The sequence below is a fragment of the Aquarana catesbeiana genome, linkage group LG12, assembly GCF_042186555.1.
Source record: "Aquarana catesbeiana isolate 2022-GZ linkage group LG12, ASM4218655v1, whole genome shotgun sequence".
NCBI classification, from domain to species: Eukaryota; Metazoa; Chordata; class Amphibia; order Anura; family Ranidae; genus Aquarana; species Aquarana catesbeiana.
In genome coordinates this window covers 83,754,161-83,771,237 of record NC_133335.1, presented here as the reverse complement: position 1 = coordinate 83,771,237, position 17,077 = coordinate 83,754,161, and the positions used below count along the sequence as shown (strand labels likewise).

The following is a 17,077-nucleotide window of genomic DNA, read 5'->3' as shown; positions in this document are numbered from 1 at the left end:
CATCACATGAGTGTCTGCAGACAATGCACAGTGAAGGGTAAATGGAAGACAAAACACTATGCAGTCTAAGAGATCACAATAGAACAGGAACAAGGGAAGTCCTGCTTCGCTTTGCATTTTACAAACTGCGTGACCATGTGTGTGGGGGAAAGAAAAGTGCTTCTGTAATGAAACTCACTAAAACTTCTGCTGCAGTCAGCCATTTTACCTGACCACTGGTCTCAATGCTGGAACTAATATAGAGGCTTGACAAATCAGCTCACATGATACAAGAATTTATACTACTGGTATCTTTATAGCACCACACTCGGAGTTACTGGATGAATGCATTTTTTATTATTAGGCCCGCCATAGACTAATCTTGGCTGGTTCAGCAGGAACTGGCTGTGATTTGAACCATTAATGAACAGGCTGAATGTACCAAGTTGATCGATGGATCAACTTTGGTACAAACAGCCTGCTGGATTTGCTTGCGATTATCGCAAGCGGCTGATATAGCCAATAATGATAATCACTGTCTTTTCCCCCGCCCGCCAGCCTGGGAGAAGACAATGGCTCAGCAGGAGGGATTCCCCTGTCAGCACTGACTGTGTGGATGGGGCAAATCGAGCAACCCGTGGTGGCAGGAAAGATATTTTCTCTGCATATGGCCGGCCTTAATCACAGAACAGCAGCAGAATATGTCAGGTTTGAAATCTGATCGCCATTTTTACCCACCTAAAACCAATAATTCCATTATAGGCTGGAGAGTGAACATACACATGACAGGGGGCCTAGGTCTGCATACGTGTAGCGGCAATTACAAGGGGTTCCTGCTAATGCCGTAGGATGCTGAAATATGCACACCGGGTAGGAAGACTCAAAATTGCAAGAGCTTGGGACTGTGACTTGTTTCACACAGGCTTCAGCTTGTAGAACAGCAAGCTTTTAGGGTCCATGCAGACTGGGCTTAAAGTGATTATAAACCTTTGTTTTATTATAAACTAAAATAACAAACGCGTCCTACTTACCTGCTCTGGTTTTGCACAGAGCAGCCCCGATCCTCCTTTTCTGGGGTCCCCTGCCAGCGCTCCAGGCCCCTCCTCTTCATCGAGTGCCCCCAGGGAAAGCCACTTTCCCTGGGGGCACCCATGCGTGCTCAGCTTCCTCTAAGCCTTTAAAGTGCCCTTAAGCTCCTGTTTGGAAAGGTTATACACAATCCTAATGGGAGTGCTGACTGTCACTGTCACAAGCTGCTATGGGGATATCATAAAATCCGTACGCTTACAATCAATGAGCAGTGGTAGGAAACACAGTTTAAGCTCATTCAGTGAGCATACATGCCTTTTCTCAGTGATTCAACTTCCCCCAACACTGCTAACTGCTCTTGGTGTGGCTGCCACCGCCCCTCCCTGTACAATCGATTCTGGACTTGCAAGTCTATTTCATCATGCTGGGACCAGATGACCACCTACATCTATGGTATTACCTCTATCCACATCTCTAAAAACCCCTGAATGTGCCTGTTTAATTATGACAAACAGTCATCCACGACCTCTACCTCCTCGACCACACAACTACCACAATGGCTTCACATATGCCTACTCACGGCCCGACAAACTATCCTGAAAAACTGAACCTCATCGTCTGTCCCCACTATTGCAACCCTCAAGATGGACTTGAAGGCACTTCTATATTTAGAAAAATTAGACAGTGAAACATTTCTACTCCAGATGGAGATGCTTTATAGAACATACTTTCACCTCCTCGGAAATTGCTTCGCTAATGTAACCCTTTCAATTCACCGACTGGTATTTGAAGGTTGCCCTTACAAATGTGTTAGGATTCCTCCTAATACCTAGCCAATGAGGTTTTCCTCTCTCCCCTTTTCTTACTTAGTTTTTGTGGGCTGTCTTACAGGTTGTTGTTTGAAGCTATATGCCCATGGGAGTGGATGAACCTGCTGACTACAGTGTGTTTGCTGTGACTGTATTTATCCTACTGTAAGTAGTAACTTAACCCTGTGCTGATAGTCTATCAGTTTAACCATTTCTGTTCTCTCTCGTTTCCTCAATGTTGTTACACTTACGTTAGGTACTTACATACTATGTTTTTTGTTCCTTCAACCCAGTGGGCTAAAACGGGGAAAAAAAAAAAAACCCCAAAAACACACCATAGTACAAAGATCTCCCCGCTGTGCTGTTGTGTTTATTCCCCCACCAGAATAAACCAGCAAGTGCTCGCAGGCATTGGCTGCCAGCGCTGATCGGAAGCTGGTTTTCAAACATGCCCATTTGACAGAAGTCGGCTATCGGCTCCTGTCTGACAAGGAGTTGTGTACCTGTGTGCTTTTGTATTGGTGACCATTACAAATCAGTTGCATGTGTTGTAACACAATGCTTTTGATCTGATATTTAGAATTAATTGCAGACAGTAGCACTAGAACCTTTATCACATTGCAGATTATAAAAGCGATTATTGTGCAATTTTTAATATGCAATTCATTCAGGGCTGGTTAACGCCACAAAAACGCACTCCAGTTCTGTTCTGGATGTGTTTCCAGAGGCTCCCCCCCCCTTTCCTGTTTTTTTTTCCCCACTGTACTAGGGTCCGGTGTGTTTTTGATGCGTTTTATACATTCCAGTTCCAAAAAAGCATCTATCTAATGCAGTATTTTGTTTTTGTAAGGATCAAATGGAGTCAAAGTAAGCATCAAATGGAGAGCGTTTTAAAAAAGGGACTCAGCAAGGTGCATTTAAGGCTGCATTCACACCTGAGCATTTCAAAGTCGTGTGTTTTTTGCCGCAATTTTGTACAGGTCACGAATGTAAAAAGTAAAAAAACGCCTGCAATTTGCCCCAAAGAAGCTCATGTTCTTTTTTGAACTTAAGGCATTTTTCAGGTGACAAAATGCTTAGATGTGAACATGTACCATTGAAATGAATGGGATTTTGGTTGTTGGGCGTTTTTTCGGGCATTTTTTGAGCTAAAAACGCTCAGGTATAAATGCAGCCTGTTCCCAGATTCTTAACACTGTTCAGATGTCAGTCTGTTCAGGCGCAGACAGGCCTGGACACACACTCCAAGGATTTTATTAAAAAATAAAACACCTTCACAGAACAATTCGTCCTGTGAAACTGCATGTAAATATTTTGAGATGCTATTAGGCCATTTTCTTTCCAAGGCAAATGTTCTTCATAGAGTGAATCAGGAAAATACCACATTATGGCCACTAGATGGAACTGATGATCATAAGAAATACTTTGTGTGTGTCTAGCAGCAATCACCAAAAAAGGTAAAAATCGCTGGCAGTGCAGATAGCAAATAGGCTGTCGGCAGTCGCAGCTGTCATTAGAGTGAACAGGCCTAATCAATGCCACAAGAAAGCTGAAAGTCTGCTTGAGAGTGTGAGTATAAACCCCCCTGAAAATGTATGACATATGTCAGGGGCAGCGAAAGAAAATTTTAAAAAAAATTTAAATTGCAGTTTAGAAGTTTCAGATTTCATAATAAAGGCCAGATTTAACACTAACAGAGCACAGACTGTACTTACCAATGGAGAGTAGAGCTCCCCTGCTTCAGTTATATCCCCTGCCATGGCTTGGTCAGGAGGTGGATGGAAGAAAGGGAGAAGGGGCCAGGGAACCTGAAAAACAAACAAACAATCAACAAATGACATTTAAAAAATGCAATTTAAAAGAAAACCCTTCTTGATAGACAAAATATCAAGATTAAAAGTCCTTCCCGAGGAGCGCATGCACATATGCGGACTCAATGAAGTGGGTCTTCATATGTGTGTACCTATGTTTGTGTGGAGAGCGTGCTGCACAGAGCACTCCCAGCACAGAGACTGAGCTGTCAGAGACACTGGGTCTTGTACTAATGATTGGGAGGACTGGCTCTCGATCACATGATCATGTGAGCCTGATCAGTCACTGTATAGACTATTCCGGTGTTCTTTGTCATATACTAAAGCTAAAATGCAGTATCACAGTTTGATCCAGGTCAGTGTCAAGGTTAGGATCAAAAGGTCAAAGTCACAAGTTTAGATAGGATCAAAAATATAATTTCATTTTTTTCTCAATTTTAGCTGTATAGTTCTTGCCGTTACCATGGCTTACCACCAAAGAACAACCCAAGACAAATGCTACTTCCACCGAACTCACTGATACCACGTTATGTGTTTGTTAGTTGGTTTTTGTACCCGAAGTAAGGCCCATTAACAAATTGTGCACTTTTACCTTTTTATCCTACCTAAAAAACACACGGACACCAAATATTTTATTTAAAAATAAATCTTGGGCATGAAGTTCACCAGAGCTTCACAGGTTGCCACTGGAGTCCTCTTCCACTCCTCAATGATGACATCACAGAGCTGGTGGATGTTAGAGACCTTGCGCTCCTCCACCTTCCGTTTGAGAATGACCCACAGATGCTCAATAGGGTTTAGGTCTGAAGACATGCTTGGCCAGTCCATCGCTTTTACCCTCAGCTTCTTTAGCGAGGCAGTGGTCGTCTTGGAGGTGTGTTTGGGGTCGTTATGTTGGAATACTGCCCTGCGCCCCAGTCTCTGAAGGGAGGGGATCATGCTCTGCTTCAGTATATCACAGTACATGTTGGTATTCATGGTTCCCTCAATGAACTGTAGCTCCCCAGTGCAGGCAGCACTCATGCAGCGCCAGACCATGATATTCCCACCACCATGCTTGACTGTAAGCAAGACACACTTGTCTTTGTACTCCTCACCTGGTTGCCCCCACACACGCTTGACACCATCTGAACCAAATATGTTTGTTTATCTTGGTCTCATCAGACCACAGGACGTGGTTCCAGTAATCCATGTCCTTAGTCTGCTTGTCTTCAGCAAACTGTTTGCGGGCTTTCTTGTACATCATCTTTAGAAGAGGCTTCCTTCTGGGACGACAGCCATGCAGATCAATTTTATGTAGTGTGCGGCTATGGTCTGAGCTCTAAAAGCCTTACCTCCCCCCCCCCCCAGTCCTATGACACCGGGGAGGGAAAATGGTTAATTGGGCCTAATTTGGACATTTATCACCTAGGGGTGTACTCACTTTTGTTGCCAGTGGGTTAGACATTAATGGCTGTGTGTTGAGTTATTTTGAGGGGACAGCAAATTTACACTGTTATACAAGCTGTACACTCACTACTTTACATTGTAGCAAAGTGTCATTTCTTCAGTGTTGTCACATGAAAAGATATAATAAAATATTTACAAAAATGTGAGGGGTGTACTCACTTTTGTGAGATACTGTGTATACATACACACACACAATAAATAATCTTAACAACTGTAAAAGACTGTACTGGCTTCATTTTGTAAAGCATTGCGCAAAAAACTGTTGGCACCATTTCAATTCCGTATAACAACAATAATAAATTATAGTATTCCTTTCCCGCCACTGTAAGTGTCCTCTACGAGTATTCCACTCCCCTGCTATGTAATTATAAATGACATGAAGTTCTCCATTGACCGGGTTCAATTAAAACTTGAACAATACCCATAATTTCCACAACCGGTTCATACTTGGCCGTGATTTAGGTATTGCTTCAGGTGATGAATAAGCTCGCAATTATTTTAGTATCTAAAATTTGCAGACACAATGGATTAGACAGCAGTGAATTTAGTATTTTATTGGCTGCCAAAAGATCACTGGATCAAAACTATAACCTGCTCAGGCATGAATATTTGGTAATTGGACTAGAAATGTAGTTGATGTGGTCTGCCATAGACCAGCCTACTTAAAACAGGAGCTCCAGGCTCCTTCAGGAAAAAAATAAAAGTCAGTAGCTACAAATACTGTAGCTGCTGAGTTTTAATATTAAGACACTCATCAGTCCAGGGATCCAACGATGTCAGCACCCCAGACGATTTTTCCATCGGCTCTCGGGTGCTGCCGCCATCATTTTTAAAAGAAGCTGGTAGCAAAGCCTTGCGGCTTCACAACCAGTTCCCTATTGCGCATACACGAAGCATGCTGCGCTTTCTGAATGGTCCGGCAGCGGGGAAAGGAGGAGGGAGGCAATACTTCTGGGTGATCTTGCTGTGGCAAGGTCCCCCGGAAGTGGGGATGGGTACCAGTCTAAAACAGGTACCCCCCCACCCGAAAGGTGCCAAATGTGGTGGAGGTGGCAGATAAGATCACTTTTGGGTGGAGCTCCATATATAACTAAGAGTTGAGCGTTTTTGAAAATCATCACATACATGGATAGTAAAAATTATATACGTGCCAAAACGAGCGCTGAAAAAAAAAAAAAAAAAAATGTGCAAGGCTCACTACAAAATAAAAGCTACATGAGCTAGTTTGGCATGTTTTTCCCCATGTAGATCCCTCCTTACATCAGATTTCCCATCAGAGGTCCACCATTACCTTGCCTAGAGCGTGGATGTAATCCATGGGTTCTCAACCTGTGGCCCTCCAGCTATTGCGGAACTACAAATCCCATGATTCACTGCAAGCCACTGACAGTTACAAGCTTGACTCCCAAAGGCAGATGCAGGATGGAGATTGTAGTTGCCATACTCCTTAAGCGATGTGTAAGTGGCACAGATCAGATTTGATGTTATATACCGTATGTTATGATGCGGTCATATACTTATTCCATTTGTTTTCTCAGTTAGGCCATCTTTCTTTGCTGCCAAGATATAAAAAGGTCCTGAAGAAGCTCATAGATGTGAAACACATCGACCTCTTGGACATTTCAGCAAAGATAACCATGTATTGTTAGTATATATGGACTATATTGCATGATAGGGATTTGTTCCCTTGTGGTTTTAACATTTATGTTTTGAAATAAAATTTATATGCCTTTTATATATCTTCAGCCTTTCTTGGTACCATTAAAGTCCGACACATGTGTTTTTTTGTTGAAGGGGTAAATAATATGGATGTGGCATGCTTATAATAGGCAATTTTCTTCTTTATTTGGGTAGTTCCACAACAGCTGGAGGGAAACAGGTTGAGCACCTGTGATCAGTGTACCAGCAGGGCAGGAGGTGGAGCAGGAACTGAGGAAGTTCTGTCCTCCTGCTGGGTCAAGCATATCATTGGTTGCTAGGACGTAGGCGGTCCTAGCAACCACTGATATGATCACTGCACAGTGGGGGGAACCTGCTCCTAGTGCGGGCCACATGCCATTCTGTAGCAGGCTGAATTTGGCAACCCCTGATCTGGAGAATACTGTCAGAAACCAATTCACATATAGTCAACATTACACTCTCCAATTAATGAAATACACTAGTCTTCTGGTGAGAGCTTGTTTTGTTAATATTGGTAATGTTAAAGCCAAACTTCAGTAAAAAAGTGACGTCCTGCTGGTTTGCTCCCTCACCCAGCCTGTAACTGAGTCACAGATTTTTTTTTAAAGGGTGGGGGTGGGGGAGCGAGTACCGATTTTTATTGGTGCCCACTCCCACATCTGCAATCCTCTCCCTCTTTCTGGTGTCGTTTGCTCCATCCTCTCTCCTTCCATAGCCTCCTGAGACTTGTCACATGTCCCACAAGGCTGCAGAAGCACTCACAAATCGCCATGTGAGCTTGCACATGCACAGTAGAGAGCTGGCTGTGGTTCATCAGGAAGCAACAGCTGACTCCTGTATCCTAGATGGTGGCACTGGGGCCCGGCTGCAGTAAGAAGAACCAGCTGTATAAAGACCATGAACCATGGTAAGCAAATCCGTGAAAGCCAAGCACTCAAAAGACCTCTGTGCACAAAGAGTAAATAGATCATGAGGAGGATAAATGATTAAAGCTAGCTTGTCTTATTTGATTGGCACCTACATGAAATATTAAAAGCAGACACTAAAAACTAAAAAAAAAAAAAAAAAAAAAAAAAAAAAAAAAAAAAAAACACAACTTCCCTTTAGCGTCTCAAACAGACTAAAATTCTAGAGAATTAAAAGAAGAAACTCCAGGAAAAATAGAAAAGAAAATCTGCTGGCATACATGGAGTTAGGTGCAAAGATGTGTACGCTAGCTCCAGGATCTCTACAATTTACTGAAAGCCGATTTGATAGCTTTAGCACGCCAAGAGGAGAGCTACAGCTCTTCTACACAGCAGACACCTTAGATATAAAAGAAGCACCAGAGGACACTTGGCCCACACAAGAGAGGAAGCAGTGGCTACAATGTTGTGCTGTACCTCCTACATAGAAATGCCCATAAATTGGGCTTCAGCCTGGGGTGCAGCTACAGCTGAGCTAGCAGAACCACACATAAAGAGATGCTTTTAGCAGAAAACCAAAGCACAGAGCGGAACGGGACCAAGTGTTACACATGCTTGACTTCAACAAGAATTTAGAAGTTGTGGTGACACTTCTTAGGCTCGGTTCACACTGCCCCGACTCCAAGTCACATGACATGTGAAATTCCATTTTAGCCAATGAGAGCTGTCTTAATTAGCACTACTGAAGTCACTCCTACTTTAGAAAAGGTTCCTGTACTACTAAAAGGCAACTTATACCTGACTTGTGCCCATAGACTTTAATAGAATTCGCCTCCAAGTCAGATCCTCATCTTAATTAATATGATTTGGAGCTGACATTACAGGACGATTACCCAGGCATTCCCTAAAGTCACCTGGCAAAGTCACACTGAAAGTCGCCTGGCAAAGTCACAGCAGTGTGAACCAAGCTTTGTAGACCCTCTCATATACCAAGTGACGTGAATAGCTTCGGGTGATACACAGAGATTAAATAGATCTTCCTACATAGGTTTTACTTGTTTATATGCAGTCTTCTCTTCTCTACATCCCTTCAAAAAAGTGCAGATTTGTGATAAAATCCTTCTGCATCTATCAGGCGCAGAGGGGAGGGGGTCGGAGAGCTGCAGTTACACTGCGCAAGAGCCGATTGGAGAAAAGGGGACACCCCCCCTCCATACAGCAGGAGAACTGTGTTGTGAATAGACAAGCTGCGCGTTGAGCTCCCCCTCCCTCTCCGACACAAATTTGATCTCATATGTCGGAAAAACATCTCAGAAGCGACTCATGCTGATAACAGAGGAACGAAGCACCAGAGAGAAATGACACTAAGAGCTTTGGGGAGACATAAGTAAACAGTACAGATACATGTGCTTTGCTCAGATTTCATGACTTTAACCGCTTGCTGCCCGCCCACCATCAAATGACGGAGGGACGGTGCGGCTCTCATTCTGGGATGATGTCACATGACGTCGCCTCAGAACGGCCGCTGCCGCGTGCCCACAGGGGTGCGCAGCGCGGTGATCGCGACATGGCGCAACCTCGATCTCTCTAAACAACGTGATCAGCTGTGTCCAGTCACAGCTGGTTACATGTAAACACGGAAATGCCGGTAATCGGCTCTCATCACCTCATACTGACAGAGTGTGTGGCGAGGAGAGCCGATCAGCGGCATCTCCTCACAGGGGACATCGAGACATTTAATCAGGGCACTGATTACAATAAAGCGCCACCGGTGCCAGCAATTAGTGCCCAGCAGTGCCACCAATCAGTGCCCACAAGTGATGCCAGTCAGTGCTGGCTATCATTGCCGCCCCATCAGTGCCGCCCCCTCAGCGCACATCAGTAAAGGAGAAAAAAATACTTATTTAAAAAATTTACTGACAGAAACTAAGAAAAAAAAAAAATTTATTTTTTTTGTAAAAAATAAAAAACCCAGCAGTGATTAAATTCCACCAAAAGAAAGCTCTATTGGTATAAAGAATATAATAAAAATGTCACATGGTTACAGTGTAGCATGTCCGCACATTTGTCATTCAAAGTATGACAGCGCTGAAAGCTAAAAATTGGCCTGGGCAGGAAGGGGGTGAAAGTGCCCTGTAGGCAAGTGGTTAAAGTAAACATTGCTGCAGTAAACACAATGTTATTCAGTAAGACACTTCAAGAGCAGCAATTGACATGCATTGTAACCCAGAAGAACCAATCACACATCCATTTAGTGTATCAATTATGAGATGAGATCTGGCCACAAATATTGAGTGCAGTTGGACAAACATGCATTCCTCAGAGCACACGGCCCAAAGACAACAAACCTGCCAACTCTGCCTGCCACAGATCTCAACGATGTCCTGCGGTTTTGATGCGGTTTCAGAAAGCGCACAAAAACCGCACCAAACCCCCAGGACATCATAGAAGTCTATGAGAAAGTGCAGCTGACCTGCGGATTGCTCTTTGCCCACAGTGCAGCAGGACCGCACCAGGGTAGTGTAAAGCCACTTTTAACCCTGTAAGCCTCACCTGCTGCAACAGCATGCATTTGGTTCCAGAGCGGCCCTATTCACTTGAATGGGTTGCATTCAGCTGTGGTACACGTTTTTGCTTGGAAATTAACATTCCTGGCTTTAGATATTATCAGGGTGGATAATTTAAAAAGAAAAAAAAAAAAAAAAAAAAGGAAGAAGTTTTCTTATTTAAGATACACTAATACATTTAGTTTATTCAGCATGAAATGGAGCTTAGTTATGTAGCATGAGGTTGCGTTTTCTGCAATATTTACATTTTTGGTAAACTCATTCAATGAATCCAAGCAGTGCAAGCTGAGATATCATGCACTGCATTGATGCATTCACACAATTTCACAGTAACCATGAGATAAAACAAAGTTCAGGAATATTCCTTTATCCCATTGTTTTGCAAATCTATGTACACTACAAACTGTATGACTGAATCGGTTCTGATATCGCTGACATAACCTGACAAATTACTATTCTAAACAGGAAACCTTCATTTTGTTTGCAAATATTAAAGATTCTAACTACCAGCAAGAACAAGTCTTTACATTTAACCGGTTCAATACAGGGCATTTTCACCCCCTTCCTTCCCAGGCCAATTTTTAGTTTTCAGCGATGTCGCACTTTAAACGACAATTGCGTGGTCGTGCGACGTTGCACCCAAAAAAAATTGACATCCCTTTTTTTCCCCCACAAATAGAGCTTTCTTTTGGTGGTATTTGATCACCTCTGCGGTTTTTATTTTTTGCGCCATAAACAAAAGAAGAGCGACAATTTTGAAAAAAAAAAAAAACACAATGTTTTTTACTTTTTGCTATAATAAATATCCCAATTTTTTTTTTTTTAAAAACACATTTTTTCCTCAGTTTTGGCCGATACGTATTCTTCTACATATTTTTGGTAAAAAAAAAAATAAAAAAAAAAAAAAAACACATTTTTGGGACCATTCACATTTATACAGCGATCAAGGCTATAAAATTGCATCGATTACTGTATAAATGTGACAGGCAGTGAAGGGGTTAACCACTAGGGGGACACAAGGGGTTAAATATATTTCCTAGGGAATGATTCTAACTGTAGGGGGCGGAGACGTACAAGGGGAGGAGACCAATCAGTGTTCCGCTGTACTGGGAACACAGATCGCTCTCCTCTCAACTGACAGGACGTGGATCTGTGTGTTTACACACACAGATCCACGGTCCGGCCCGGTTAACGGGCATTCGCGGGTGCCCGGCGGCCGCCGGGCACACGCACCAGGTCCCAAGCAACGCGGCGGGCGCGCATGCCCCCTAGGCGGCCGGGAGGCCCAGGCCGTCATATGACGTCCACCCAGGATGGGAGATCCCATCTGTGGACGTCATATTACTATGGCCGGGTAGCGAAGTGGTTAAAGAGCACCTGTCATATCAGATCCATCATGGCAGCACCTGTTAGCGGGCATCCACTCACCTTCTGCCACCACGTCCCTCACCTTGTTGTGTCACTGCCGCATCACCAGCCGTCCCATTAAAGTGAATGGGACTGTCGGTGAGTCAACAGCAGGTCAGGGGAGGAGCCTCTGCAGGACAGAGATGACAGTTGCTCTTTAAAAATTATGATTTAAACTGAGCCTTTTTACTAGTGATTTAAATCGTGACTTAAATTGACTTGATTTAAATCAAATCCACCGAGATCATTATTAACCTCTTCGTGTCAATTGCATGCAAATAAGCGGCCTCTCAGCGCCAAGTGGCTGCATATTTGCTTACAATAGTGCCGATATAGCTGTGCCGAGAGCGCGCACTCCTGGCACAACTGAAAACTCCCGCTTGCTGCTTGTGATCAGGTGCTTTCCAATCATGTGACCACCATGACAGCCAATCACGGCGCCCACATGACCATAAGGAAAGATTGTAATAATGAAGTCGGGATCCGCCCACATGCCTGGACCGCCACCCGGCTCAGCCTCTCAACCAATGAGAGCCTGAGCCAGCCGCTCCCGCCCCCCTCCACAGCCCACTACAGGGGGTGGGGGAGCAGACAGCAGTCTGACAGGGAGCACTGAGAACCAAGCAATTGGCAGTGTTTGATTGCTCAGTTCTCAGTGTTAGAGCACTGAAGTCAATTGATGGATCAACTTCTCTACAACCAGCCTGCCCACGCATGGACTGAAACTCAGCCAGTTCAGCAGGATTTCATTCCATCTGTGGCCAGCTTAAGATTCACTTTGAATCGAATTTGATTGACTAGGGTAGAATATTATCAAACTGTTTTGCATTGGATTGGCAGTACTGAGATACTTTGATCCCAAATATTGTATTATGACTCATCAGATTAGGGAGATGAGATTGGTAAGTTATGATCGTATCGTAATGATCGATTGAATGGGCTGCAGACTGAAGATCCTTTATTCCTATCAGAAGAGATCAATCATTTCTGGAAGCGTGTACGACCCCCGATAAGGTCGGGGTACCACGGTTACACACATAGGCGTTGCCAGGGGGTGGCTATCGAGGCTAGAGCCCCGAATCTGGAGCCCATAGCCCCGAGTCTCTTGCCACAGGGTCCCTGCCTCACCAGCAGGTCGCAGCTGCGGCTGCAGCGGGCGGGTTGCATTAGAGGTGGAGGAGAGAGACAAGCGGGCAGACAGGCAGAGATGACATCATCTCTCTCCGCCCGCTCCACGTCACCACTCTTCCGGCCACACAGCCGGGTCACTTCAATGTGGGAGCGATGTGTGGCGGGGAGCAGAGAGATTACATCATCTCTCACTGCCCACCACACATTTACGTTCTCTTGCCCTCACTAAATGGACCAGTGCTGCCAGCCTGCCACCAATGCAGCGACAATGCACATTTGGTGGCGCTGGCTGGCATGGCAAGTGACAATCTACAACAATTGGCAAGTGACAACCCACATCTAGTGGCAGGGGATATGGCAAGTGACAATCTGCAAATAGTGGCAGGTGAAGTGGCAAGTGACAATCCACATCTGGTGGCAAGCAACAATCTACATCAGTTGGCAAGTGACAACCCACATCTAGTGGCAGGTGACATGGCAAGTGACAGTCTGCAAATAGTGGCAGGTGACGTGGAAAGTGACAATCTGCAAATGGTGGCAAGTGATATGGCAAGTGACAGTCTGCAAATGGTGGCAGGTGACATGGCAAGTGACAGTCTGCAAATAGTGGCAGGTGAAGTGGCAAGTGACAATCTGCAAATGGTGACAAGTGACGTGTCAAGTGACAATCTGCAAATGGTGGCAGGTGACGTGACAAGTGACAATCTGAAAATTGTGGCAGGTGACATGGCAATCTGCCAATGGTGGCAGGTGATGTGGCAAGTGACAATCCACATCTGGCGGCAGGCAACATGGCAAGTGACAACCCACATGTAGTGGCAGGTGACAGTGGCAAGTTAAAAAGCTGCATCTGGTGACAGGCGACGGTGGCAAGTGATATGATGCAGCTGGTGGCAGGAGATGTGGCAAGTGACGCGCCCAGGGCTCCCACTGATTCAGCATTATGGTGAGTTGAACCACTTCATTATATATTAGAATGTAACAATAGAAACAATGCGCTTCGATCACCCTGACACCATATCGACCATGGTGCCATGATGATTGAAACGCCAATACCAGCCTTTGCCTGCGAAAAATTGCTTACCACCGGCATGCAAAAAGGTTGGTGATTGCTGCTATGGGCTCTAGCCCCAGATCTTTTGCAGACCTAGCAACACCCCTGGTTACACACCTGCCTAAATAATGCATCTTTGTGTCATTTTACACACATTGTAAAAATCTGATCCTGGAATTATACTACATGGAGAGATGTATAGTATAGCCTGTGTATACATCACACAGAAATCCATAGATCTATATACACTTCTCTTATACTATCAGCTGGAAGAACAGTGACATCTCCTGTACTGATCACATGACACACACATATCACCATCACATACACACGTAGCCCCCACAAGCCCCCCGTTGCCCTGGTTACCGTTGCCCTAGGTATGTTCCGGGTTCCTCAGAAGCATTCGTGGCTACCAACACGATCACATGCGAGTGAACCAATCAGCGCTACGAACGTCAGCCCATCCTGTCGTATCCGACGCTTTCCGGCTTCTTCTGCCGGGTGTGGGCGGGACTCAGAGGGAGGAAGTAGTGAAGTGGGTGTGGTCAGAGGAGGTCTAGTGCGGATGAATGGAGGTAAGGTCACGTGACAAGCGGGTCTGCACATGGTTGTGTATTCATTGATATCCGGGTGGGGTGCGGGGCTTTATTACTACAACTTCTGATGCATCCCCGCACTTACAAAGATAGACCTGAGTCCTCCTCACCCACCTTGGCTTGACTGGGGGGCACACCAAGTGCGTTTTCCTGCCCTGACTGTCAGGTGTCATTCCTTCTTAGGGCCAGTGCACCCCATGTTTCCCTATGATAACCCTTCATATCTGTGTGACTTCCTGTACTACTTTGGTCTGACTTTCCTGTGATTTGTGCTCTATAGGCCCCAATGTAAACTCTTTAACCGGGGTGGTTCACATTATTGCGGACACAGACATCACATGTGATTCGCACTGCACATATTTAATGGCCAAAATGGCATTCGCATCAAAATGGTGCAGGACCCTTTTTTGTCTGCACTGGAATCGGATCGCATGTATCATCACACCCATGCGATCCGGTTCCTGCACCATTTGGCAGTTTGCACTGCGATCTGCGAACCGTTCTGGAGGTGTCATTAACTTTGCATTGACACCCACAGAGGTTTGCATGGGGCAGTGTGAACTGTCTACGACTTCCATGGGATATAGGAACCAGCACTGGAATCACGTTGATCCCCACATCGCACTAGTGTGAACCAAGCCTGAAAGTCACACCTGCATGATATAAATGCGATTTGGGTGCAACTTGTAGAAACAATGAAAAACAAACAGCATGCCCCCCCCCCTTCAAAATTCATACTAGGCAGGGGTGGGCCTGTCCATTGTGGGTGCACGGGCTCCGCCCTCTCTATCCATGCACCCTGCCCCTTTCAGGACATGAATTCCTATGGTGGGGGTGTATTTTGAAGCATTGATTAGAGCCAAAGGCTCTAATAGGCTTCAAAATAGGGTGGGCTCAGGGCGCAGAGCATTGCATCCGGAACCCACCCAGGTGTGTTGCAGCAGCGAATGAATATTCGCTGTTGCAACACTGATCCTCCTCACGGTCAATCAGGAAGTGGGTCTGATACCCGTCACCCAATTGGCTGAAAGGACAGGCGATTCTATTGGACATCTAGGATAAGAAGGGAGGAGCCGCACAGAAGACACAGGAATCCACCGTCCATAGAAGCCTGCTGCCACCGGAGCCCGCAACTTACCCACCAGTGCGGAGGGTGCTAAGATGCCACCGACCAACTGAAAAAACACCCCCCAGAAAAAAACACAGGCCACCACTGATACGAGGCCCTTTGGGTCTGGTTGGTATGGATTTTAATGGAAACCCAATGCCAAAATTTAAAAAGGGGTGTGGAGTCGCCCCCCCCCCCCCCCCAATACATATCAGGCCCTCATCCAAGCATGCAGCCTGGCAGGTCAGGAAAGGGGGGGGGGATGAGCGAGTGCCCCCCATCCCCCTCCTGAGCCATACCAGACCACATGCCCTCAACATGGGGTGGGGGGGCTCTGGCCGCTCCTGACACGCTCCTTAACAACCAGCTATTCTTCACACAGAGTTCGAATCAATCAATTTTTTTGACCAATGTAAATTCAAATCCGTACATCGCTGCATGACAACCCAAACTAAATTTTTATCATTTTCTGACCACAAATAGATATTTCTTTTGGTGGTATTTGATCACCTCTGGGGTTTTTATTTTTTGCTAAACAAACTAAAAAACACCGAAAATTTTTATTTGTTTCTGTTCTGTTTCTGTTCTAAAATTTTGTTTTCTCCTTCGCTGACGGGAACTGATGAGGCGGCACTGATGAGTTGGCACTGATAAGGTGGAACTGATGAGGAGGCACTAATATGTAGAATTGAAGGGCACCGATAGGCGGCACTGATGTGCAGCACCGATAGGCGACACTGATGGGCACCGATAGGAGGCACGGACAGGCTGCATAGATGGGCACTAATAAATGGTACTGATAGGCAGCACTGATGATGAGGTACTGATTGGCATCTGACATGGGCACTGGCAGGCGTTACTAATGGGCACTGATTGGCACTTTGGTGGGCACTGACTGGCAGCTGTTGTAGCACCTCTGATGGGGGCTACACTGATTATCAGCTCAGACCCCCCTCTGACAGGAGAGCCGCTGATCGACTCTCCTGTCAGTGTGAACCGAGGAAAGCCATTTACCGGCACTTCCTGGTTACACGCTGTGATTGGTCACAGCTGATCACGTGGTAAAGAGGCTCTTTACCTAGATTGGAGTTGCGGTGTGTCAGAGTGACACACCACCGTTCTCCGCGCTGCGCGCCACCACTGGCACGTGATTGCGGCTTATCCTGCTGGATGCCATATGATGACCAGTCAGGATAACGCAACCACCGCCTGGCCGTCATACGGGCGGAAAGTGGTTAAAGAAACAAAACTTTGTAGAGCACAAACAAAACAATCATATTAGCCAAAGTTGCACTTATCCAAAGTCGCAATGGAAATTGCACGATTTTTAAGTCGCACGAGTGTGAATGGAGCCTGAAGTGCTGCATCTTTCAGGCCCCCACATTCCCAAAAACACACCAATATGTGGGTTTGGGGGTGCCATTAGGGGGCTTTTTTTGTTGGTGAACCTTGCAGGTTATTTTGTACATCTACTTGTCACGTTTGGGTCAGAAATAATGGCATCCCATGCATCTTGCAAATAAAGGTCCATTCACAGCCACTAAAACACATG

General features: G+C 45.4%; 2 protein-coding genes across 2 annotated transcripts in view; one reads left to right on the top strand and one right to left on the bottom strand.

Moving 5' to 3' along the window:
* The window catches only part of TMEM104 (transmembrane protein 104), a 74,582-nt gene extending 60,251 nt beyond the window's left edge, over positions 1 to 14,331 (bottom strand). Inside the window, exons 1-2 of the mRNA XM_073608157.1 lie at positions 14,188 to 14,331; positions 3,533 to 3,625 (exon numbers count right to left, since the gene is read on the bottom strand). Of these exons, the coding sequence (XP_073464258.1) occupies positions 3,533 to 3,577 (45 nt within the window). The 5' untranslated portion in view covers positions 3,578 to 3,625; positions 14,188 to 14,331. The remainder of the gene's footprint in view (positions 1 to 3,532; positions 3,626 to 14,187) is intronic.
* The window catches only part of NAT9 (N-acetyltransferase 9), a 63,116-nt gene continuing 60,320 nt past the window's right edge, over positions 14,282 to 17,077 (top strand). The window contains exon 1 of the mRNA XM_073608158.1: positions 14,282 to 14,396. The gene's annotated coding sequence lies outside the window, so the exon portion shown is untranslated. The remainder of the gene's footprint in view (positions 14,397 to 17,077) is intronic.